At 46.5% G+C, this 25,013-nt stretch overlaps 10 protein-coding genes across 10 annotated transcripts; 2 read left to right on the top strand and 8 right to left on the bottom strand.

Moving 5' to 3' along the window:
* Positions 1–4,082: 4,082 nt before the first annotated feature.
* N7455_003135 (MFS transporter) lies at positions 4,083–5,786 on the bottom strand (the record flags this gene model as incomplete). The annotated part of the gene is made up of 1 exon (XM_040960718.2): positions 4,083–5,786. The coding sequence occupies one exon, from the start codon at positions 5,784–5,786 to the stop codon at positions 4,083–4,085; it is 1,704 nt and encodes a 567-aa protein (XP_040808857.2).
* A 1,739-nt stretch (positions 5,787–7,525) lies between these two features.
* Positions 7,526–9,481, bottom strand: N7455_003134 (putative MFS peptide transporter; the record flags this gene model as incomplete). Its single annotated transcript, XM_040960689.2, has 4 exons — positions 7,526–8,226; positions 8,318–9,100; positions 9,162–9,416; positions 9,478–9,481. The coding sequence occupies 4 exons, from the start codon at positions 9,479–9,481 to the stop codon at positions 7,526–7,528; spliced, it is 1,743 nt and encodes a 580-aa protein (XP_040808826.2).
* Positions 9,482–11,695: 2,214 nt separating this feature from the next.
* Positions 11,696–13,134, bottom strand: N7455_003133 (putative C2H2 finger domain protein (Kin17)). The gene is made up of 4 exons (XM_040960711.2): positions 12,887–13,134; positions 12,679–12,836; positions 12,602–12,623; positions 11,696–12,549 (listed from the first exon to the last, which is right to left on the bottom strand). The coding sequence occupies exons 1-4, from the start codon at positions 13,035–13,037 to the stop codon at positions 11,891–11,893; spliced, it is 990 nt and encodes a 329-aa protein (XP_040808870.1). The 5' UTR covers positions 13,038–13,134; the 3' UTR covers positions 11,696–11,890.
* A 436-nt stretch (positions 13,135–13,570) lies between these two features.
* On the bottom strand, positions 13,571–15,740 carry N7455_003132 (uncharacterized protein; the record flags this gene model as incomplete). The annotated part of the gene is made up of 3 exons (XM_040960742.2): positions 13,571–14,136; positions 14,192–15,563; positions 15,615–15,740. The coding sequence occupies 3 exons, from the start codon at positions 15,738–15,740 to the stop codon at positions 13,571–13,573; spliced, it is 2,064 nt and encodes a 687-aa protein (XP_040808827.2).
* Positions 15,741–16,389: 649 nt separating this feature from the next.
* On the bottom strand, positions 16,390–17,070 carry nctB (negative cofactor 2 transcription regulator complex subunit NCB2; the record flags this gene model as incomplete). Its single annotated transcript, XM_040960692.1, has 4 exons — positions 16,390–16,509; positions 16,578–16,837; positions 16,963–16,989; positions 17,049–17,070. The coding sequence occupies 4 exons, from the start codon at positions 17,068–17,070 to the stop codon at positions 16,390–16,392; spliced, it is 429 nt and encodes a 142-aa protein (XP_040808830.1).
* Positions 17,071–17,933: 863 nt separating this feature from the next.
* N7455_003130 (SDR family oxidoreductase) lies at positions 17,934–18,841 on the bottom strand (the record flags this gene model as incomplete). Its single annotated transcript, XM_040960721.2, has 4 exons — positions 17,934–17,970; positions 18,020–18,390; positions 18,438–18,751; positions 18,805–18,841. The coding sequence occupies 4 exons, from the start codon at positions 18,839–18,841 to the stop codon at positions 17,934–17,936; spliced, it is 759 nt and encodes a 252-aa protein (XP_040808832.2).
* Positions 18,842–18,997: 156 nt separating this feature from the next.
* Positions 18,998–19,300, bottom strand: N7455_003129 (uncharacterized protein; the record flags this gene model as incomplete). The annotated part of the gene is given in 3 exon segments (XM_065604420.1): positions 18,998–19,120; positions 19,135–19,165; positions 19,203–19,300. The coding sequence occupies 3 exon segments, from the start codon at positions 19,298–19,300 to the stop codon at positions 18,998–19,000; spliced, it is 252 nt and encodes an 83-aa protein (XP_065462911.1).
* Positions 19,301–20,016: 716 nt separating this feature from the next.
* Positions 20,017–21,377, top strand: N7455_003128 (FAD-dependent oxidoreductase; the record flags this gene model as incomplete). The annotated part of the gene is made up of 2 exons (XM_040960745.2): positions 20,017–20,477; positions 20,528–21,377. The coding sequence occupies 2 exons, from the start codon at positions 20,017–20,019 to the stop codon at positions 21,375–21,377; spliced, it is 1,311 nt and encodes a 436-aa protein (XP_040808818.2).
* A 1,015-nt stretch (positions 21,378–22,392) lies between these two features.
* N7455_003127 (zinc finger CCCH domain-containing RNA-binding protein) lies at positions 22,393–23,084 on the top strand (the record flags this gene model as incomplete). Its single annotated transcript, XM_040960714.2, has 2 exons — positions 22,393–22,693; positions 22,756–23,084. 2 exons carry the CDS (start codon positions 22,393–22,395, stop codon positions 23,082–23,084), a joined length of 630 nt encoding a protein of 209 aa, XP_040808813.1.
* Positions 23,085–23,735: 651 nt separating this feature from the next.
* On the bottom strand, positions 23,736–24,143 carry N7455_003126 (uncharacterized protein; the record flags this gene model as incomplete). Its single annotated transcript, XM_065604419.1, has 1 exon — positions 23,736–24,143. The coding sequence occupies one exon, from the start codon at positions 24,141–24,143 to the stop codon at positions 23,736–23,738; it is 408 nt and encodes a 135-aa protein (XP_065462910.1).
* Positions 24,144–25,013: the final 870 nt, after the last annotated feature.

Below are 25,013 nucleotides of genomic sequence, written 5' to 3'. Positions count from 1 at the left end.
TGGTAGAGCCTGATTCCGTTGGTTTGTTAATTAATGAGTGCCCTACGTAGGTTCCAAAGTTGGTCCCCGTTTAAGTTAACTATGTCCACAAGCCCTGTCCTACTAACCTTGGAAGCCGGTCTGAGGTGCAGTGCCTTTCTCCTGCACACCACCTCCCACACGCTAATGATTTGAGCTTTCCATAATGCTACTTAAAGTCCGAGATGTGGCTGCTCTTGAGTTATGTGGAGCCTAATGTTCCCTAGCAAATGGTATGTTTATTCGCATGCCTTTATCCCAATCTTGCTTAATCAAGCATTCCAACTTTGATACATATTTTCCTGCACCTTATATAGCGGTGAGATTTGGTGCATGTTCACGATATATAAAGCCAGTGAAGTCTAGATGATTGCCGGGTGATACCTGGCTCCAGGCTCCATATTCCTAGGCACGTCATTGATTGCTCCTAGATCAGAGCTCCCCGGAGCTATATAGTTCACTCCTGGGAGGTGTAGGTAGACCTGGCTTTGCACCTCCATTTCGACCCGCCAAGACGCCAAGGAGGTGCCAAAATCCAGACCTTCAACCCGCCAAGAAAATTATATATGTATAAACCACCCCGAAAAGAAAATATTCTGCTTATAAGTCATGATTTATGCATATTTATGTAAAATTGAGGTTCCTTGGCGGTGCCCTTGGAGGTGCAGGTTCTGGAGCTTCGCACCGCGGGGAGGTTCAAAGCCAGGTCTAGGTGTAGGTCCTCTAGGAATTCTGATTCCTACTCTGGGAAGAATCAGTAGTGTGCCTAGGGATCAGGTCATATATTAACTTAAGACTATGTCCCTTTAATACAAAACCCATGATGGGGTTGACATACATGTACATATATTTTTAGAAGTACCTTTTGTATGTTCATCCTATGGAAAAGGTACATATTGCATAGAACATGCAGCCCAACCCACTGGGGGTTAGGAAGCTTTCCCTCTTGTAGGCAAAATCTGAAACTTTAAATATGCAACTGCCCGGGTGGTCTAGTGGTATGATTCGCGCTTAGGGTTCACCCAAAGCATTATTGCGCGAGGTCCCCGGTTCAATCCCGGGCTCGGGCCCATCTCCTTTTTTGGATTTTTTTGGATTATCTTTCTTCACTGGTGTAAACTGATGTAATTAAATGATTCATATCTCACACATCAATTGCCCGGGTGGTCTAGTGGTATGATTCGCGCTTAGGGTTCACCCAAAGCATTATTGCGCGAGGTCCCCGGTTCAATCCCGGGCTCGGGCCCATCTTTTTTTTGTGTTTTTATACTAATATAATAATAATTAGTTAATATAAATATCTAGTAAAGTTGTTAAGAGGTCATATGAACTACTGTTTAACTCCTAGTAGTGTTAAGATGTATTCTGTAAAGTCAGGTACTGTCTTATACGATCAGAATGTAGGGCTTCTTGACTAAGTAAACCGGAATCAATGAAGTGGGCAGAATATAGGGCATGAAAAATTGAAGCGGCAGAAACATTGATAGGATTCCAATTAGGAAGGCGGTATACCATTTTCAGACAGGGGTGTGCGGCCAACAACAAATAAAAATACGTTCCTGCTTTTTTATAGGCATATTCCGAACCACAGTATATCAACTGCCCGGGTGGTCTAGTGGTATGATTCGCGCTTAGGGTTCACCCAAAGCATTATTGCGCGAGGTCCCCGGTTCAATCCCGGGCTCGGGCCCATTGTTTTTTGGCTTTCCGATCCTACATTAGCATCTGTTTTGTTTCAGTCTATTCATTTAAAACATGTATACGGAGTACATACGCATGTAACTGTATGTTGGGGTTCTGTTGAATCTAAGTAGTAGATATATCGATATATCGGTGCCTAGTCAGCGTAGACTTCCCCAGTATATCTTTTGGCGGAGTTGTACAATAGCATTCCGTTATTTAGATCTGGCCTCTGGTCTATTACCCCCTTCCAGTTAAAGAATAATCATTGGTTCAGGTATTTCCTTAGCCGTTCACAATATATGTACATACATTCATTCATGAGGGTATATTGATTGTAAAATCAACAAATATCAAATGTTATACATAGAAGAGTCTTTCACAACTCCAACCTTTCCCCACCCTCATAAAACCGAGAAACGAAAGAAAATACAAACTAGAGACATCTAAAAAGATATGTGATGAGGCTGATTATTCTTATATTGGTAAGTAACCCAAAAAAAGCAAAAACAATCGGCCCGAGCCCGGGATTGAACCGGGGACCTCGCGCAATAATGCTTTGGGTGAACCCTAAGCGCGAATCATACCACTAGACCACCCGGGCAGTTGATATACTGTGGTTCGGAATATGCCTATATCAACCTGGGCATGATCTTGATTGCGGAAGTTCACTTGATCATCTTTTGCGCACCAAAATTTTGACAAGGTGCCTCCATCGAACTCAGCAACAGCTGAATTCCCCACCTACAAAAGTATGGATTGTTCATCAGTTTATCCAGAACCTCTAGTGATATCCCCCGCAATATCCCTGTGACTTCGACTTCTTTAGGACCTGTGGCTAGATCTCATAACGGTAGGGATAGCTAGCTGTTAGACTTTCAGTTTACGAGCTGTAAAAGCAGGATATCAGGCAGCCTTCTCGTACATAACCTTAGTTCTACGAGGAGGTTTCTCTATCTCACCTATGACCTTTTGCTGTATAACATGAGTGGTTCATACAAACATAGATATTCTTGAGTTTAGCCTAGCTTTTCATCCGGTCCTCGAACATTTTTAGGGATTGCAGGGTATAATCATGAACGAGAACAAAATGCTCTCAGACTAGCTAACACTCGTAGATACCTCCTCGATCTCTTCATATCTACAAGAAAACACGACTTTACACCTTTCTAGTAAAACAGTACCTAGCTTCATGGTGTGCTGTCTTATGCCCCTAGTATATGATAACCCTCTGAGAATATCTGCCTTCCTATTAAGCTAGCTTGTCTCAGATACTCAGATACCCACATAGCGCTTCTGGGAGACCTACCGATATCTAACTGGGACATCACCAAATTGATCAAATCCAACCCAGCAAGATTCTGCTCCAAGGGGCTTGAGGGGAGAAGACAAAAGGATAAGAAGGAAGACTTCCACCAACAAGCAGTAAGGCAAACAGGTATGAACCACCCTGGGCCCAGGCGCCAACACTATTTACTGGTCATACTGCATCTATTTTGCGCTTTTTCCCCGAGTTGAATTCTTTGGCAGGGATTAAGGTGGTGTCATCGTTGGTGTAGAAAGAGCCGGGTTGTGAGATACCCCGGGGGAGGGTTTTGGTCAATGAGCTCACAACAACAAACTGCCTTGGTCTTTTAATAATGGCTGCAACATCTTCCCCCTCCATCCAGTGAACGAATGAGTTGGCCTTATAGAGATCTCTGAAGATATTTGAAGACACATAGGATGATGTTTCCACATCATTCCTTGTGTACGTAACGCGAAAATTCGATATGTGGGCAATTTTCCCGCGTATGGCCCTCTTGCATCAATCCACAGTTAGTGCAAGGGTTGTGGTCCGGCCAAATAACCATTTTGATGACAGACGACGTCTTATCTGGAGGGGAGGTAGGCTAAGGTTGGCTCAGTATGATGAGAAAGGTGAGTGCGCGACAGGGGAGGATAGGGTGATTTACCACCCTTCGTCGCACGATTGCCGGTCTGATCTTCTCAGCTTTACTAAAAGTTGAGTTGTAATTTGAATCGACGATTTTGTCGCACCTGGAACAGTATAATTCCTAGTATTTCTAAAATTGCCAATGTGTGGGCAAACAGTTCACTGACTGATTTTGATAATGACCCTATGCGAATTCTTTTCTAATAAATTCTTCTTCTCTAATAATATTTCATCTCGCTTAAGTAGGGCACCACTAGGACCGTATTCTGCAACTGATTCAAACTAGTATTATAATTGTGATGTTCTATGTATCGTTAGGTCTATTGTTTCATTACCCCCAAGATTATGTCCACATGAGGACTTTCGTCTTTCCACCGACCAATATCAGGCTTCTCAATGTTCTAACTTTTCCGATGAAGAGAAAGAAAAAACAACAAAAACAGTACTCCTAACCCCGGGTAAGTTTTGCACGCAGTCTCGCACCAAAGAAGTAGAAGATATACGGAATGAAAACCATGGCAACTCCAATGAAAGCCATCAGCCAAGAAGCCCACTGCAACCCAAGACGATCATACATCTGCGTGGTGAATAGCGGGAAAGCTGCACCACCACCGGAGCGCAGGAAGACCTTGGCCGCCAAAGCCGACGCAGCGTACTTCTGGTACGAGTCGATGATGTAGTTATTCACTGCATAGTAACACAACACCATGCCGAAGCCAAAGGCAATACCCGACGAAGCAGGTCCAACCCAGATGATATGCTTGTAGGAGGTAGCGCCCAAGATGAAAAAGGCGATTGGAATAAAAGGTCCACCAATCAGGGCTGCATGGAGTCTGTCTTCTGGTGTTGGGGATCGCTGACTGCAGATCTTCTTGAACTTGCCCTCGATGGCTGGAGTGACAACTAGGGCGAAGGCAGCGCCAATCAGAATAGGGATGAACATGAGTCCGATCTGGCCGTCGTTGTAGCCATAGAGCTCGGGGAAGATGACTGGGTATGCGAAGAAGAAGGCGTAGAGCATTGCGTAGATTAGAACAATGTACATGCACATTAGGTCGAGAACAGGCTCGGTCATGATCATAGTGATGGGTCGGATCAGACTTGTGCGAGCGATTTCTTGGAACGTGAGCTTCGTTTTTTCTTGCTCGGTGATGATGTTTGGGTTTCCGGTTTCTTTGCGGAGTCTTGCGGCGCGGCGCTTGAGAATTAATGGAGCGTATGTCTCCGGAACAAGGCCGATCATGATCGTCATGGCACCGGCAAAGGCTAGGTTCACCCAGAAGAAGAGGTCGAGACGACCTGATCCAATGTTGATCCAACCTGTCACGATGGGACCAAGCACAGGGCCGCAGTATGGTGCAGCAGCAAAGTAAGCAATGGCCATACCACGCTCCTCAATGCTCCAGATATCGGCGATGGTGCCACCAGCGAGGGAGAGACCCGAACTGGAGAAGACACCGCACAAGAATCGGCACACGAGCAAGCCACCGATGTTTGGGGACAGAGCGCATGGAATGTTGAAAATGACATATAAAGTGAGGGAGATGATGTATACAGGTCTTCGGCCGATGATCTCAGAGAGGGGAGACCAGAGTAGAGGACCGACTGCGAATCCGCAGACCATGATTGAACATGTCAGGATTGCAACTTCGAGAGAGACATTGTATTGTTCTTCGATCAAACCCAATCCTCCGGTGACGATGGAGGACCCGAAGGCGACACATACCACAACTGCCGAAGCGACAAGAGTGATGTACCAGCGATAAACGCGGGACCAATTGTAGGGGTGTTCAGGATCATCGATGGTGAATGTTACAAATTCCGTGGGGCCCTTTCCTCCCTTTTCGATATCGATGTCGGTGTTGGGCTCGTATGTTGTTGGTGTGCCAATCGTGGCTGGGATAGTAGAAGCATGAGATCTGATCTGCTCCAGGGTTCTTTGAGGAACAAGACCGGTACTGGTTTCAACGGTGTACTCTTCGGGGAACACAGGGTCCGAATCATGTCCAATGGCTGGATAGTTGTAGTCCAATGGTCGAGGGGTTTCTTCGATGCCCCGGTTGCGGAGGCTCTCTTGGGTTTCGACCATAGTTAGGTGCCGGGGATGCAAGGGCTCTGGGGTCTCTGAGTCTTCTGGTATTGTTGAAGACATAATAATAAATGTGAAAGTCTATTAAGAATAGAAGGAATTTGAGAAGGAATTTGAGAGTATATGATCGTGTGAGATATGTACTTTGAAGGTGACATGGAAGATATTTATACCTCCAGGGAGAGAAGCTCTTGACGTCAGGTATATACTTACACGCCCGACTCATCTCCGAGATAGACCGGGCAAGGCAGAAAAATGTGAGCGGCAAAATCTCGGTCCGAGCGATCACCGAGAATACACCTATAAAAATCTATGACCGCTGCATCTAGCCCAACTTTAAATCGTGTGATATCATGATATCATTGCCGATATGCCGAATTGCGCTTAATGTCTCTCGAATTTTATCATATCAGGGTTTTCCTAAAGATCCGATCCTTTCTCGGCCCGTGTCTCTGAAGGCATTCTTTGTTTTGGGGAACTGAGTTACGATAGTTAACCACGGATTCCACCAATTATTGACTCACAAATCTGACGGGCATTCCAAATACTCCCACCTTTCTTTTATTTTGATCTTCTGGTTTTGAAACAAACAAAGAGAAAAAAAACATGCAATCCTCCATTCAACACCAAAAGCTCGCATGAACGCTGCAGGATCACGACAAATGCTAAGCTATAATGCCTAGGTGAACACAGCCCTTAAAAAGTGCGACGACACCCTAGTCCTCCACGGTGCTTAATGGGATTGAAGAAATTGTAATTCAAATAGTAAATCGAAGAACTCCGGTCTCCGGTCTTTCGTACCTATTATGCCGCAAACGGACCTCCATTAAGCCCCACAATATAAGCACTACTCAATGACTCTTCCACCCGATCTATAAATTGTGGAGCAGGTCTAGTTTCGAAGTAAAATGTCGCAAAATCTCCGGTATGTCGAAGATAGGTGTTTAATTAAACTACATATGGCCGAGAAGCGTGCCCGCTAGAGCCTCCCTCTATGTTTTTCTACGCCTCACTATCGTTGTCAGTCAAAACGAAAGCGATGGACTCCACTGACATCATCCAGACTTATTTAGCATATTATGGTAGAATAAAAAAGGGTCTTAGAGTTTGACTTGAGTTTATATATTTAGCTTAGGAACCGGGATAAGCTCCAAGCACACTATCATCCCCTAGACGAGAATTGTCACCCCGTTCTCACCCGCACTCACCCGCACTCACCCTAGAGGTGTTGGTGCAAACGCTGCTTCCACCTTTTGGCATGATGTCTTTTCTTTTTCTATACATATAGCTTCACTAAGCCCTAACCACTTAGCGCGAATTAACTGTCGCTCTACAAGCAAAGCGATACCGAGGGGCAATATTGTGATACGAGGATAATGCACTCGTTGGCTGCTTGATCGCTGCTTGATCGCTGAATTTTTCGAATCATGCCTCGTGAAGGTCAATGCTTTCTTAAATTTGAGTCTAAAGATTTACATTGTATTTCTTCATTATAGTAAATCTAATATTTTTTAAATACAGATTTATTAAATGATGGCTGACTCCATAGGCAGGCAAGTCAGAGAACTTGGTATTACAAGGCACAGCCTGGTACCTTGCGTGCTAGGAAAAGAATATATTATTGGTGACTTTTCATTTCCGCTCTCAGAGGTTACGAATTCTCGCAGGGGTAATTATGACAGGTAACTATCAAGGTATATATGTAGAGTAGAGTAAATACAGTTCAAAATATATTATCGTCCGTCATTCATGAAACAAGACAGGCAGTGCCTCGCTCCAACATTTTTGTTAGACCATGAAACTCAAGCTTCCGCCTTGGATAAGACTTGCTGCTCCTCAACCCGAGAAGGATCCAAATTACTGGCGAAGTAGTTCTCGGAGTTCATATGCTTGAACCTGAACCAGAAAATAACCGTCTGAACTGCCAGGGCAACGGCAGGAGCAGCCCAAATCCAGATCAACCACGGGTCCGTAATGGCGGGGATGAGAATTTCACCAAGAGCGCTAGACAGGGCAGTCATGAACAGGAAAATAGCAACTACCAGACCCTTCATGCTATCTGGGGACCGAGCATAGGCCACCTCGTACGCCGTGACATTGGCGAAACATTCACTGATGGCACTGAGAGCTGTATTGGGAATCTGCCACCAGATGCTAATATCGGCGACGTTGTCACAAGTCGATGCGTGAGTGCCACACGGTGAGAGCTGGTAGACTTTCCATTGAACCAGTGCGCCGACTATGCCAGCTAAAGTGGCAACAGCGAAGCCAATTGTAATTCGGGTAATGGGACCGGGCTTCAACTTGCGCCGCTCAAGGAATGGATAGATCACGAAAGTCAGGATCGGGATGGTGACCATGATTGTCAGTGGGTTGAAGTTGTTCAGAAGGTCGTTGGGTGCTCCGTTTGTGATCATTGATGCACCTTGGTTTGTGGATACTGAGCCGATACCACCGTCGTTTAGATTGTAGATTGGGTAAAACCAGAAGATGTCGCACGCCTCTGTTAAGGAACACGACTGTTAGAATACATCAATGTGCCGAAGGGCCTTTGCTTGAAGCAAAGTGGAAGAAGGATCGGAGAGGTATCATACCCATTGTTTTCGCAACTTTGAATACTGTGGTATCCGTCCAGGTAACTTCGATACCCTTACTGCGAAGATTTGCGGGTTTCGCTGAATCCCAGAAGTCTTTGCGCCAGAATTGGAATTTGCTCTGTACAAGGGCAGTCCATACAATTTTGGCGGCTTCCGCGAGGTCCTTGTTTCCACTAGGAGGCTGCTTTTTGGTCTTTTTGTAGACAGCAAAGAGGAGGATTGGAAGCAAGAAGTAAATGGCACCAGCTAGCAGGAAGGAAAGCCAAAACCCAACATACTTTTCCGCGTAGGTTGTGGCCAACATGTAGAAGGCACCGAGGTTGACAAACATGTAGAATAGTAGCATGGTCCGATTATTGGTGGTTTCGGGGTCAACAATAACTTTCTCACCCGACTTGAGAGTCTTGACATATGGTGTCTGGGATTTATGCTGATCCAGAACAGTCGGTGAAATGTTCGGCTTGAAGAGACCGGCACCGAAAGCAAGAAGCAAGAGGCCAATGACGAACGGCGGAGCCGCGTTAGCCTTGCCCTTCTGGAGAACAGAGGGGATCGCGCCGACGACCTGGATGATATGGGCAACACCGCAGATCAAAACACCAATCACAATGGCTTTATACCGTCCGACATAAGTATCTGCCCAGTAACCACCGAAGATCGGGACGATATAGGCCAAAAATTTGAATAGTAGCACGAGACCAGTACTGGCTTGTAATCCCCATCCTAGGGCTCCCGCCGTCTTTTGGGTTCCACGTGGAGGAGCACCGGCTCCATTGCCACCTATGTAGTATACTTCTTTAGCAATGGCCTTCCCCGACACTCAATCGAAAACTTGGCTCACCTTCGGGCAATGGGAATTGGATAAAGTTGGAGAAGACTGTCTGTGCTCCATAGTAGGACGCGCGCTCGGCAAACTCCACCAAACAAAGGGAAAAACCAACGAGGGGCAGATTTTCGGCCACTTTGCGAAGTGTGGAATTTTCTTCCTTAGTTGGGAGGGTGAGCTCATCGTCGTAGGATTCTTGAGATTCCTGCGATGTCTGAGAGTGCCCACGGGCTGCGACCCCCGAGGTGCCCGTATTGGGCTCAATATTACCTGACGATTTCGATAAGGTTAGTCTCGCATGCTTTTTGACAAATCAATATGGTCTACATACTCATTGGGAAATAAAAACACCAGGACTGATGTTTGGTTGCTAAAGGATATCCGGAGGAGATCGACAATAAATACAGACCACCAACACAGAAAATTCGGCGACTGGGGTCAAATATCCCGCCTCAATCGCGTGATAGCCATGCATATTAGGGGGGAACGGTTTGAGATTTACTCTCGACTACTAGCATTTCTCCCGTTAAGATGAAGCATATGCGGGAAGAGTGGGCTGCAACCGCACGGCATGGTGGAGAGGAATGACGAATAGGCATGGATGTAACACTGGCGCATCCCCCGGACCCAATAACAGCCCATGCTAGCGCTAGAGGATCGTTCTTATGTGTCACCCGTACGGTGCTCCGTTGAAAACCCATTGTGGATTCAGATTCGCAATTTCGGTCTGACCTGAAGAGCATCCCACCCGTTCCTAGCGGCCCTGGGACAACCCCAGGCAAGGGGATACATATTATTCCGTACCCCGTACAGATACTCTGCAGGCACAATTTTTTGGCCTTTGAGAACAGTCACGTTGGAAATGAGGTCTTATCATCAGGCGTTCACTTTCGAGATGCCAAGATGCCAAGTTTCCAAGAAAGGAGGCTTGTCTTATCTTTGTAGATCATATCCGCCCAATGTGAAGCAACAACGAACACGTCATAGTCGTTGTTTATTTGTATGTAGTATCTATTAGCAGCGTTGGCTTGGCAGTGTCCTGTGCTTAAGCCTGTATTTTCTAAGACATATGTTGTATGGCCATTAGACCCGACTAGTTGGATAATTCAATAGGCTCAGATAGCGGGATGTGACCGATTTGGAAGGTACTCCGGGGGTTATCAGAGACCGTTCTACAACATTGCACTGTACGGAGTACGCCGAAACAGCTAAAAATGCATTTTGCAAGCTACATTACATTGGTATGTGGATGTAGTTGTACCTATGTAGGTACATTTATTTGTATCTATTTGGTTGCTTATCTACTGATCAATCCGTAGTCCAAGAAGTCACGACGTTCTTGGCGTTGAAATAGGCATTGCTGCCGTTCATTCCAATGTGTACGGGGTTTCTAAGGCTGTCTTGTTGTTACATATTAAGTATCGGAGCCATACAAGGACGAGAAGCCAGCTGATACTCTGCCTCGGTGATCGTAAGCTCGGCTAGTCTGGTCAATTCGGCGATAAGTCTTTCAACCCGGATTATATAGAAATTTTCAGATCAAACCCAGCGGGGTAGTTCTTTGATTAAAGTGCTAGCTAGGCTGAGAAATTCGACATCTTAGCGAGCGCGGGCGCTCAAAGGTTTAAGGAGGATGTTAGAAAAGATAGCCAAATAAGCTGATATCGGATTAGCCTGTAATAAAGGGAAAAGTAAGGCGTTAGATCTCCGTAATATAAAATACTTACTAGAAAATGCCGTTTGAGAATAATTATAGTGAGCTCTATACCGAAAGAATAGAAGATCTACTTGCTTCTACTATAAGTGTGAAACTTAATCTAACCCCTTCGACTTTATTGCTATTGTTTCTGGTTTATGCTTTGCATAGACTACTAGTCTGACAAATGATAGATATATAGTGACGATAATCTATCCGCACGAAAAGAAGATGTATGTCCGCGATAGAACTGCTAGTTGATAGCTTCTGGGAAGTTAAAAGGATAGGCCGGTGGTTTGGCTGGAGTGATAATCTCTATTCCCCGAGTTTATCATCAAGCTCACGGATAGACATTAGCATCTCTACTCGAGATTTGATCTTGAATAACTGAAGATCGATCGGGAATAGGGGACCTCAACTATCGTCTTGTCAGAGTCGGTAGGTAACGCAGTGTATCGAGCTGCTCTTCATGTCTCGCTGGCAAAGGATCACAGTCTTTCAACGGTCTGATGGCACTTATTCACAAACCCTACGCAAATTCGCCCGAATTACAGGAAATCACGCTTAAGGCTTACCCGCCTCTGGTTGTACAGAAGGAGGAAAATAAGGTCAAGGATAGAGGTTCCCGCTTCCCTGGAGCTAATAAGAAAAAAGATAGCCCAGAGCGTCCGAAGGCTTAAAAATGGTATAACATGAATGAATGAATGGAGAGAAACAGGGGATTTACACGGTGGGCTACGTCCGAATCCTACGTGGATAAAAGCCAATTGATATACCACTACAACATACATAATGAAGCCATCTAAAATGGATAATGTTAAAACAACTGTTTGAGATACAATATGATGAAGTACTTCGTGAAAGCCCACATGCTATGCATAACACAGCAGTCATCCACCAGCCCCAATTACAGTTGCAAGATGAGAATGAATTTGAAAAAATGACTTACCCGGCCGAAAAGTGACCCACCCATGAGATGTTGTGGTAGGCTCAGCTGCATGGGCCGGGTAGCTGGGTATGTATTTTTTTCTATGTAAGATATGCCACTTCAAGTGATCTTTGGTCGCTTGTTCGTGAAACCGGAGTCTGGACGAGATCGCTTTCGCTCCATTGCCTCCATTTCAGCCCTCATAATCCTTTCCTGTTCAGTCATCTTCTTAGGAGCCGCGAAAATAGAACCCTTCTTCCCGGCCAAAGGGTTCTTCTTAGCCGCAGCAAACACGTTCTTCGGCTTCTGTGCGCCCATTGACATCGAAATTTTGACGGGTGCGGGAGGCGCAGACGGAGCGGGAGAGTCGGTGCTCTCTGTCGGTGCATCTGTTTCTTCCAGCGATACCGTTGTCGTCGTTGTCGTCGTAGGAGGTGAGTCAGGCTTTGTATCTGTCTTCTTAGAACCAAGTCCAAGATTCAATGTCATTTTTTCTCCTTCCTTCCTCTGCAACAATCTTGCCTCGGGTTCTGGCTCTGTCGTAGTGTTGCTAGCCAGCGCCGCTTGCTGGGCTCGCTTAATCTGATCCTGAATCAAGCGTTGCTCTCGTTCTTCGTCTCCCTTCTCCTGGCGTTCTTTTTTTAAGATAGCCTCTCGGCGGCGAAGTGTGTCTGGGCTGTTATCAATCCACGCTATAACCAAGCCCTTATCGGTGTCCTCGACTCGGCATTTCCCCTCCCGGCCTAAGTAGGCCGCAAACTGTGATAGACTTTTCCATTCTGCCACGAAAGTTAGCATTAACCCTTGCTTCTTCTTTACGTCGGGACATACCTGTACTGTTCATGTGAATGTGCTATGAGAAATGTTAGCCAGAATGAACAGAAGAGAGTAAAATACTAGGGACATACCTGCTTATCGGCCACAATCTGATTATAGAAATGATTGACGTTGATAGGTTTCGTTCCATGCGTGGTTCTGAGGGTATCGAGGAAAGTCCGCTCAAATTCGCGACTGAACTCTCTGATGTGCTTGCGCGGGTCTTCTCCAATGATCATCATCTGTCGGACTGATACAAAGTTAGCAGATGGCCAGGAGATAGAGGATGGAGTTCCGTACCATGCGCTTCAGTCATAGTATGACATTTGAAACCGTTTTCATCTCGGCATTGTTTCTCGCATGCTTGGCAGAACCATCGAAGGCGACCTAAGCCTTTGCTTTTGATCTTGTTGCCGATGGCTTTTGTACTGCCAGCCTCCGCACGCCCCATTTTGTATGTTGGTAAAGAAGTCGAGAGAAGCTTTCAAAGAAAGCGACGAGAGTGGAAAGCTTCGAAGGGCCAGGAGATCGGAAGGATGGGTATGTTGAGAAGCGTTCAAGAAAGTCGTGAGAGAAGCTTGGAAGTGGCGCAGATCAACGCGATAAGCCGATTATTATATAATACATCACATGACATAGCCCAAAAAGGCCTAGTCCTTCTTGAGCTTCCAAAATTGGTTAGTTAGTTGATTCTTTAATTTAATGTTCATACATAGTTGCATGGATGTTTATGTGGATTTATGTGGATGAATGAATATGACTTGAAGCTGAATACTTAGGCTCATTGAAATATTCCGACAAAATTAAACAAAACTCCCCAAATCCTACGCCTGCATCCTGAGATCGCTTTTCTACCTAGGATCATAGCGTACATAAAACAAGAAAGAGATATTTCGGAGAAAAACCAGCAAACTTCACCAAGGCGAAGGGCGAAGAAATGTGTGACAAACCAGTATGAATATTAAATCACCGAGTCTGCAAGTATTACAGGATGTATTCGTGGATTGCAGACGGTCCGCTCTCGTTGTACTCAACCCGGCTCATGTAACCCTTGCTGAGGCCCTGATCAACGACAAAGAAAACCTTAGCAGCCATCTGAGCACCAAGGAAAACGGCCTCTTCCATTCCATGACCACCTTGGGATGTGCCGGGCGCACCTGGGTTACCCCCAGCACTGCCACTGCTGGCACCGGGAGCGTTGCTGTTGCCCTGATCCTTGAAGTCTGGGAAATACTCAGGAAGCTTCAGAGACTTGACCGAGGTTGGGGTTTGTGAGTGGCCGGTTGAGCGGTAGTGTGATAGCATGCTGGGATCCATGGAGGGCGTTCCGGGAATGCCGGGATTGTTGTGAGTAGCAGCCACAAGGAGAGGGTTCACTCCAGGTGCTGCGGGGTGGTACCCCGGGCCGGGTTGACCCATAGGGGCTGGTGTGTTGGCACCAGTTGGAAGGGGGGTGGTGAAGTTCGAAGGAATTTCAGACGTGAAGATGGTGCCTGATGGAGAAAGAATGAACTTTTGCGTGATGACAGCCAGCAAAGCTTGGGTGAAACCTGTCGTAATGTTAGCGGGAAGACCTAAACTGTAGATAATAATGATAGAACATACCCTTGACCTTGCTTCCACATCCAACAATAATTAAAGAGTCCCAAAGCTCGCTTCGTTTTGTAGCATCTGGGACAGCAAGAATGGTATGGTGAATTTGAGTCGCAATATCTTCGAGGACACCACTAGTCAAGCGGTTTCCGACAGTCGAGCGTGGCGAAGTCAAAAGGAAACGCTCAACGCTAACTTCAATATCCCGAGTATGACGAATGTACTGTCGAGAACCGTGGGCTGCTGCCTTCTCTCCTTCCAACTGAACAAACTCTTCAAACTGGAAGGATGCCTTCTCTTTCTTTGAGTTAGGCAGACGGGCTCCCTTGGGGTCAACTGCGCCTTTCTTGGCAGTTGTCTTTTCCTTCTCGACATTGGCAAGGTATTCAGTAGGGTTGCCGCTGACAATCGCAGCAACATCGAGAACACCCTCTTCTTCGTCACCATTGTCCCCCTCAATTCCTGTCTGAGTGCCGTCTCCTGGGCCACGTGGAGCAGACTCATCTCCATCCGATCCGCCTGTCGAGACAACAGCAGCAGGGTTGGCGCCCTGGCGCGCAGTAGCAGAAGACCCAGGCAGTGGGGTTCCTGGGGGCAAAATCTCAGTAATATTGCTTCGCTTGAGCTGTTCGCACATCTCTCTGGTAAATCCCTTAGGTCCCAGCAGCTCAACTAGACGGTCGGTCATAGCATCTCCACCACATCCCTCCAGTGCGATTCCCCTGCCGTGTTCATTGACTGCGAAGTCAGTCACAGCAGTGACATCGACCTTGCCCTTTCCAACATCGACAATGGTAGCTGTAGCTGTACCATAGCCGTAGCAAGCTGCAAGAGCAGAGTCCATAAGACTAAACGCGGGTGCCTTGAACTTCTCAAAGACGAATTGAGCAATTGCTTCACGATCGCGTGCGGACCAGACGGGCTGACCAATAAGCAGAATAGGGGTGTGGAAAGGTGGGCTCAAGGTATTGTGAATGTGAGTGAGCAGGGCGAAGAAACAGGGCCAGTCGACAATGCGCCCGTTCTCGATCGGATAGATTGCCCCTTCGTCGGATGCCGGGTCCTCCTCGTAGAAGACCTCTTCAATAGTCTTGGCTGGCTCGCCATTATCCTGCGTATTATCGTCGGTCTTGATGGTGGTCTCTGTGGCTGTGGTACCATCGGCAGCGGCGGGCTCAGCGTCCTTCATCTCCACGTCTGGCTTTGGGGCATCGGTGCCATTGTCGGCCTTGACCTCCTTACGTCTCTCGTGAACACGGTAAGGCTCATATTCCCCTTTCTTCTCAGCAGGGAACATGCGGGTTGGGAACCGAAATCGCGCGGGCGTGAATGTTTCGGGCAAGCCGAGTTGCGCCAAGGTCATTTGCGAACCCGGCGCAATTAGCTAGATGGATTGGTTAATTTTGGACAAGAAAATACGAAGAACAAAACATACCAAGATATGCTCATCCTTGAAGGGAGGCATCGTTATCAGTGGCAGTGAAGAGCGTTGCGACGAATGATGACTGCGCGTGGGAGCTCCGCGGTGGCTCGATTTGCGTTGGTTGCGCTTTCTTCCCATTTTGGTTTAGCGTGGTTTGAGCAGATCGAAAATCACGTGAAGTGGAGTGGGTGTTGGACGGGGAATAATGTCTCCGAACATTTGGACAGTTGACTTTGGAAGGTGACAAACTTCAATTTACACAGCCAAACTTATGAATTTGAATATTTAGTCTATATCTATAGGTAATTTACAGTTATCTTACATTTAGGATTGAAAAATAAGTGAAATATATTCAAATCGAAATTATAGGTTTGGTCATGACATAACTATACACCAGTAGAATATATTGCGCAGCACAATATATACATAAAGTCACCCGAGTAGGATTTGTCTATGAGCTTAGCTAGAACAAGACCTATGGACATCCTCCAAACATCATAATGGCCGACACACTCGTGTTTTATTGAATATACGTAGTATGCTGTTGGGCATTATAGAGAGAGTTGGACCATGCCTGTTAAACATTCAAATCATATGCAATTGACTAATGCATTGTGCAATTTCGCATCATTAGAGAGTATATCCTGCCCACAACGCATCCTCTCAAAGCAGAGGGAAAAAATCAGAAACCATTCAGGAAAAAAAACTCCAGACCCACATATCCGGTGGAACACACAAAACGCCATCATCCTTTCCACTCTATGACCAGCATGAGTCTTAGGTGATTCTATTCTGGGACCGCATGGTATTTGTCAGTCGCTGATCGGAATAGCTCCTGTTGTTGCCTTAGAAGCTCCTCCTCTGTCAGACCACTTTGCTCCATCTTGCTCTGCTTCTTCTCTCGTGACTATAATGAAAATCAGAGGTCAGCCTGCGCTCTAAGGTGTCACAATTCCAACCATATTATCCACATACCTTCAGCTGCTGCTTGTGTTCTTCGGCAACAGCGAGTACATCGGCGATATAATCACTGAAGCCGAGATCCCGCAATGCCTTCTCCACATGTTCACAAGCGATGGTCTTCTTGGCCTCCTTCTCGCTGATATCGTTTGCTTCGGAGGAGATCAGGGTGATGAATTCAACACAGCATTCCATAAGCAAGTCGCGCGCATCCTTGGAGAAGGTTTGGCCGGAGCTAGGTGGTAGAATCTCGGTAATAATCTTCTGGACCGTCGCTATCACAGAGATCAGTTAGCAAATGCTAGCAAACGCGTAGCTGAAACCACAAGTGCATAGATGGTGAAGCGACAAGGAAGCTCACAAAGAGCTATACACATTCATGAGGGGTATTGCACCGTACCTTTAGGCAGCGATAGGTCATCGTTTGCTATTCACGTACATGTCAGCAGGTTGCGCGTAGGCGGGCAAGATCTAGAGATCACTTACAGTTGAATTCTCGGTCGGACATAGCGAATCAGGTGATATGGTGACAGGCGAATAAAGTACAAGTGCCAGATCTTAAGGGAGAGGCGTAAAAAGGGATGCTTTAATTTCTTTGATCTTTTGCGTGGGGCTCAAACTTTCAAGGCCCATCGCAGGCGCGCGACGGAGTTAAGTACAATTTCTTGCCGGCAGAATACTACCGCTTTGAGATCACATAAATTGCGCCAAATTTTTTTTCATTTTACTTCTTCTTCATCAGTCTTCACTCTCCTCCAACTACCTTGGAAAGAGTCCTTCAAATGAGATCGACTCTTTCCAAGGCCAGACACTAATGGTAAGCTCTTTTTGCTCGAGTCCTTGTTTTTTTCCAATTTCTACATGATGAACTTTGCTTGTCGCCCCTATCATACATTTCATGGTGACCTTACCTGTCCTAGCCAAACGGACTATCTGAACTCTATCAATTCTGCCTATTTGCATCTCACTTCATTTGTTTGAAGCTGTTGCTAACTTTATTGAAGAATATTACAGGAAATCAATCTCGTTATTGTAGCGTGGAAGCGTGGAGCTCGTTTCTGCTTGGATTACATTCACGGAACACAATTGGGAGGACGGAAATCTTTTACATCTGTATTTAAAAGGTACGCGCAGAAATTTTTGCTATATTTTCAGTTCCAATTACATGATGTATACCCTTACATTCCATGCTAAACATGAAGGTGCACTGCGCCTAATGCTTATAAAATGTATTGCTTTTCATCTTTCGACTGACTTGTAAACAATCATTGCTTCAAATCTTGCACTCATTGTTCTATGGCGATCGTTACTGACTTGCTATAAAGATTACAGATATGAACAAAAACTTTATACTAGCTATCAATGATATTCTTATTCCTGGAAAACCGCGAGCTCCTTGTCGTTCCATCTGCCAATTATTAGTATTTTTCGCGTAATCTGTGTGGGATAGTACATACGAATAGAAATGACCGCTGATTTCCTTCGGCGCATCGAGGACCAGCTTGGCCATGACATGGCCGGGCTGCTCAGGCTTGAGGAGCTTGCCGTCCTTGTGGACTCCAGTGAACTTGGAGTGCATTTCGGCGTCCAATGCTGTCGCATGGTCCTCCCGCAGAGCGCGCTGCATCTCGGTGTCGACCATACCGGGTCTGATAGACACGGAGGTGACGTCGGGTTCTTCGGCACCCAGGCTCATGGCAAAGTTGTTCATGGCGGCTTTGGTGGCAGCATAGAGAGCCCAACCACGGTAACCGGTGACTGCTGCACCTGAAGACGTGAAGATAATTTTCCCCTTGGACTCACGGAGAGCTGGGAGAGCTGCTTTGGCCTAGATTCTGTTAGTAGTGCATTGTAGATTCGATGAAGGTGCCGTACAAAAGCAACTAAGCTGATAAAGTTGATATCAAAGCCTTCCTTCCACTGTTGCGGATCAGCGTCGGAGATTTTGCCGATCTGGCCTAGCAGGCCGTGGTTCAGGACCATTCCATCAAGTTGACCGAAGGTCTTGATGGCCGTGTCGACTGCCTGTTGGGCAAGAGAAAAGTCTGACAGGTCGCCATTCAGGACTGCCACGTGCTTGCCGTATTGCTCCTTGAGCTTTTGGAGGGGTTCAACGCTGCGGGCTACCACCACCACATTGTGGGATTGAGGTGCCGTGAGCAGATACTTGGCCACAGCGAGACCGATACCTAGGGGGGTTGATGTTAGTATATGACTATACATGAAATTTGACGGGCATTACCTCTTGAAGCTCCCGTGATAATGATGGTCTTGGCCATTTTGATGAATGCTATAGTGGTGTTAGTGGCATGAAGTTTCTTAGAAAATCAACACCGCGACCAATGAAAGCTAGAAAGGATGCCGAGTTCGAGATGATAGCAGCAAGGAGAATGCATGCCAGCAGGCTTTGGCATTGCTTTGTATGCTGACAGACCTCATTGGGTTGAGGTTCCATAAACATGCTCGAGCTGTCTCGGGTATATCCATGGGTGAACAAACATGACTGAACAGCTCTGTAGAGCCAGTAACTCAAGCATTGGGAAACTCTGCATAGGCAGCTAGTATAACTTACTTTCAAATTTATTTTGTAGACGTCTTTAATGCTGAATATCAATAATGACAAGGAATAATAATATGAACACCCGTGGACGGTGACAGAGTGCCGCGAAAGGTTTAGTGCGGGGCTTATTAATCTCGGGTTCGACCTCGGGAAGGTTTCCCTGCAGGGTCGACGTCATGTTGTACAGCTTTTATTATACTGGAGTAGTATATATAGAATAGCACCTATAGCTAAATATTAGAGCTATAGTCAAAGTAATCGTTTGATTTGCAATAAAAAATAATCAGAGATTGAAGATATTGTCCATAGACAGGTGGTTTCCCCAATGAATTGCTCTCGGACTGTATGATCTTGGCTCTGGAGAGAACTAACTTTAAGAAATAACTTTAATTTTGAGAATGTGCCTAATTTGTAAGAGGCTCCAAGGTCATCAGATGGATTTGGAATATACCTACATAGATAGTACATATAAAATACATCGTGAACCCGTACATCGTACAGCGAACCGAATGGAAGACAAAGCCTTTGCCAATTGTAGAGAAGTGATCCGAGAGATCCACTTTTCATCAGAAACACTTCAACGATCGCCCAAAAGAGTCAAATTTTGCGATGAGCTCTTCCCCTACCCCATAGTACAAATGTATTCAATGTTTCCAAGGTTGGGTGCCGTGTATCATTATCTAATATGCCAAGTCATGGAATTCCTCCCCGCTATTCCATCCCACACCACTTGTACGTATTCCCGGGCCGGTGCAAAGGAAACCGGAAAGCAAAATCGTAGATTGCCGAGGAATACAAACTCGAACAGTCCGATCTGCAAGCAAAAATTGCGACCAAGATTTCATTTCGACAATTGGTAGGGGGGGTTTTAATTCTGCACCCATAACAGCCAGCATGCCGACCGTTATCCTCGGAGGAGGCATCATTGGTGCCTCTATTGGATACTACCTATCTGCGAACCAACCAGAAGGCGAGATTCACATCGTTGAACAATCCCCAGAGCTTTTCACCGCAGCCTCGGGATATGCCGCCGGTTTCTTAGCTAGAGATTGGTTTGAGCCATCTCTTGCCCCTCTTGGTGCTATGTCCTTCGACTTGCACCATGAGCTCGCCGCAGCACAGGGCGGAGACAGAAAGTGGGGATTCATGAAAGGAACAGCATTCAACTTGGATACCGTTGCTCAACGGAAGCGAGGCGGTCCCCGCGGTGACGATTGGTTGCGAACAGGCACCAGTAGAGCAGAGACCGCGGCTGGATCTGAGGATATCACTCCGGTTGACTTTCCGGAATGGTTGACGATGCAGAAGGAGGGAATCCTGGAGAAAATCAGTCAGGGCGAAACAGTGGCTCAAGCGTGAGTGCAAAATTGAAGCAGTTCGTGGATGATTTGCTAACTGTGTCCAGAGATCCATTGCGGTTGAGCCAATTCCTCATTGACGGTGCTGTCTCCCGAGGTGTTAAGCTTCATAATCCTGCCCAGGCCACTGCAGTGGTCAAAGATGAAAACGGTACGATCACTGGCATCAAAATCGTGTCTTTGGATTCTAAGAAGGAATTGATTATTCCGTGTACGAACCTTGTTCTGAGCATGGGACCATGGACACCCCAGGTTCTCAGAGATCTGTTCCCCTCCTCTCAGGTATCATTCAATATATCACCTTTGGCTGGCTATTCACTAGTCATTCGATCCCCTCGGTATACAATGGAACACGAGAGGAATGTTTACCGCGGAAGCAGCCATGCTGTATTCACCACACACCCTCCGTCATGTGGGTTTAGCCCCGAGATCTTCCTTAGAGAAGGCGGAGAGATTTATATCGCAGGTCTCAACAACCCCACGATGAAGCTTCCCTCTTGCGCCGGGGATACCAGCCAACTTTTTGACCCTTCCGAGATGCAAAAACTCAAAGATGTTGCAGTTAGTTTAATGGGAGATCTTCCCAAGGACAAAAAGGAGGCTACCGACGAGACGGCCAACACAGACGACTTGGAGATTATCCGTGAAGGGCTGTGCTTCCGTCCGGTGGGTGATACTGGTGTTCCCACAATCGGAAGGGTAGGGGATTACTCTCTGGGAGGAGTGAAAGCAAACCCCAAGGGAGGCGTCTTCATAGCCGCTGGGCATGGAGCGTGGGGAATCTCGCTGAGTTTGGGAACTGGAAAGGTTGTTTCTGAGATGATCAAAAAGCAAAAGCTTTCAGTAGATGTGAGCGGCTTGGCCGTTCAGGATAAAAGTCTTAGTTCCAAGCTGTGAGTGTTATGTATAATAGGAAAGAGCTCCAGATGTCCCTCTAGACGTACTTTCCCCAGGATCACTAGCAAAACAGCATCGTAGCCACATAATTCTCTAACACATCTTTTCTGAGTGCGCATATACCGACCTTCGAAAGCTCACCTCATCCTCATTAACAAAGACCAATCATCTTCCGACTTCCAATTCGAATACCTTTTTATCAAACTTGCTGTCGACGAGCTCAACCTGTTTTTCTGGTACTACGACTGGGCAAATTCATCTACCTTCCTCCCTTCGATCACAAATGCATTCGACGTAATTGTTTAATTAGATTGAGAAATTTGACTTGGTTATATTCTCTGTGTTCCCCTTTTCTCCTTTCTTTCGCCCTCTGTTATTGGCTCATTCGACAGATTCAAAATAAGCCTGCAATTGAGCCTTAGTAACTCATGACAGTAAATGTCCAGTCCACACTGTCCAGGTTAGGAATGAGATCAAATCAAAGATCCCGAACTCAGCTCCTCTTCAAATCAATCTCACCCCGGTTCTGCACCCGGCACTGACGAGGGCTCTGAACGCAAACGCTGTCGACCATAAGTAATTTTCCTTAACAATCTCTTTCAATGAGTTTTGGACTGGCTTTCCATTTTTTTTTTTTTTGGATGTGCCTTTGTGGGAGTTTCCCCCTCTATCTAGTAGGATAGAAAAAAAAGGATTAGGTGTGAAATGTAGAAGGTATGCGGTGAAAAAGGTGTGTTCAGATGTATACGTAGAAAATCCTCACCAAATCCACGTCCTACTTTACTACACCTCGGAATATAATTAATCCGTCCACCCGCGCAGCTCCCCAGGTTTAGTCATCCAGTATTCGCGCCACTCAAGCTCTCCAGAAACTTCAGGGTTCCGATATCACCCAGCTTTCAAAGCAACTTCGCCCTCGTTTCATTTGTGTCTGCTTCTTCTGCGACCCGAGGCTCTTGTTTCATCTTCCCTTAAATCCTCCGCACCCAATATCAGAGCTTGACAGCAACTAACCATGGCCAACTACCTTGCATCCATCTTCGGTACCGAACAGGACAAGGTCAATTGTTCGTTCTACTACAAAATTGGCGCATGTCGACACGGCGACCGCTGCTCTCGCAAGCATGTCAAGCCTTCTTACTCCCAAACCATTCTCATGCCGAACATGTACCAGAACCCGGCCTACGACCCCAAGAACAAGATGAACCCCAGCCAGATGCAGAACCACTTTGACGCCTTCTACGAGGACGTATGGTGTGAGCTGTGCAAGTACGGTGAACTTGAAGAGTTGGTTATCTGCGACAACAACAACGACCGTAAGTAAACGTTCTCTTTGAAATGCCCGATTCTCTACTGACATCAAGTCTCGCGGCAATAGATCTCATTGGTAACGTCTATGGCCGATTCAAATACGAAGAAGATGCGCAGGCAGCATGTGACGCGTTAAACTCCCGTTGGTACGCAGCGCGACCCATCTACTGCGAGTTATCACCCGTCACGGATTTCCGAGAAGCCTGTTGTCGACTCAATAGCGGTGAAGGGTGTGTACGAGGGGGCTTCTGCAATTTCATTCACCGGAAAGATCCTTCACCCGAGCTTGACCGTGAGCTCCGATTGAGCACCAAGAAGTGGCTCAAGGAGCGCGGCAGAGATCCTCGCAGTGCCAGCCGCAGCCCCAGCCCCGATCCCGCCCGGCGACGATACTAGGTGCACCACGTCTCTTGACTTTTCTCATTGTTGTTTCACTACATTCGATCCTTTGGCGTTCGGCGATATCAGTCGGTGGTTCGATTCCATTTTCCTTTGCGCAGCGGCGCATCTAGGGCATGGGGTTTCGGTCTGTCTTTTCTTCTGCTGATTGGCATTTGCGTTTCATGATATCAGACTTGTGCGATCAATACAACTCACAGCTAGGCTGCATGTACAAATCTTGCTTAGTAATTCCCTACGCGTAGTTGAGGCCAAACATTGCACGTTGACAAGCGCCTCAATGTGTGATATCGGTCAAAGAAACCGATTCAAAGGCATACGATTGAACATTCTCTCTCTAGCATGATAAATCCACGAGTCATTGTCAGAAAATTGCTATGCTCTCATTACCAATTACAAATATTTCAACAAAACCACACGGATAAAAGTACATGTGCCTCAAGCATCGAATAATTTTATGGATCGTACATACCCGACATATCTGTTTTTGCAACACCACTTTATCACACTTAATAGTGCTTTCCATCATCCGGTGCCGGTCGGCAATGAAGACATTGGGACCAGCTTCCTGCAATACATTGTGAGGGTGCTTCCCGGGGCCTCTGCAATCTTGTGGACCGGGTCATTTGCCTCAACTTCTGCAGGTTGTTACATTCCCTCCCCAACGTGATCTGACTGGTCTTTCGGAACAGACTCGTATCGGAGATTCCCCGGTTCATTCAATCCATCTTGCCGGTATGACTTCCTCTTCAAAAGTAAGAAGATAACGCCGGCTCCGATAATACTAGCACCTGCAACGCCCCCAACTACACCACCTGCAATTGTAACAGCAGAGGTCGACGAGCCGGAACTACCAGAGTTGGATGTGGTTTGCTGTGCAGTAGCCGTGGCCACAGTCATAGATCTCGTGGGAGTCGCTTGATGGTTTGGCTTTGGAACCGAGGTTGATGCGTCGTATGAAGAGGAGTGCATGCTCATGACATCGTCATCTACCTTAGTAATAAATTGAGTTGCCAGGAGTATTGTCCTGTCTTCGGCTTCTCCCCATGTCCACATATGTAGACGTATGACACAAGGTTGCGGTATCACACACATAGTCAGTCAGGTCAGCACCTGGCCATGTGTACGTCACACATGATGGTCTTGTAGGATATGTGCAGAAAAGGGAAAAGGCTGTGTTGCCTAAAGTCAACGTTGGCACCGCAGTGACCTGGGCGGCATCGTAACAAACGCTCTCAAACCCGTAGGTAGTGCTTGAGCAACATCCTACTAGACCGGAGAAAGCGGTGTTTGACATATGATAAACACAGCTGTGGTCATCGTGGCACCCGAATGTGTTTGGATCATCTAGATGACGCGTCGAAGTTAGCTCGTTGAATTAAAGAGAGGGATCAAGCGTTCTTGGAAAGAGTACTTATCGGGGTCTATATAGGTGTCATACCGTCCGCATGCATTTGGAGTGTCACTTCAGATTTGGAAGCATCACGGCGATGAAACTTCACTTCTGGAGTGGTTTGCGGTGGTTCGGAGGTAATATAATGGGTGCCAGTAAGCTTTTCATGTCTAACTTGTCTTCAGCAAAGTTGTTGGGTACTGACCAAGTGGATAAAGATAAATGAGGCTGCACATGTGCTCATTCAGCCTCATCAAGGGGATCCCCTACATACCAAACCATAAAGATTTCAATCGGATGGGCTCATCTCTCACGAAAATCCCGCCAATTATCCCATGTGGGCAAGATAGTAGACGACAAATTAAATCCATGATTGAACGCTCATATCTTACTTTTTGACCAGTCAGAGTCAGTACGCCCCCAAGTGCGTACTATCCCTGGCCAAATAATCTACAATTTGCCCAGGCACTATTACCCCATCTACGGAGTAGGAACAATTCTGTCCTGGACCATGCAGCTCCTTTTATATCTCG

The sequence above is a fragment of the Penicillium solitum genome, assembly GCF_028829755.1.
Source record: "Penicillium solitum strain IBT 25940 chromosome Unknown utg000001l_segment0_segment0, whole genome shotgun sequence".
In the NCBI taxonomy this organism is placed as follows: Eukaryota; Fungi; Ascomycota; class Eurotiomycetes; order Eurotiales; family Aspergillaceae; genus Penicillium; species Penicillium solitum.
Note: the sequence above shows the minus strand (reverse complement) of the source record. Positions and strands in the feature narration are given on the sequence as shown.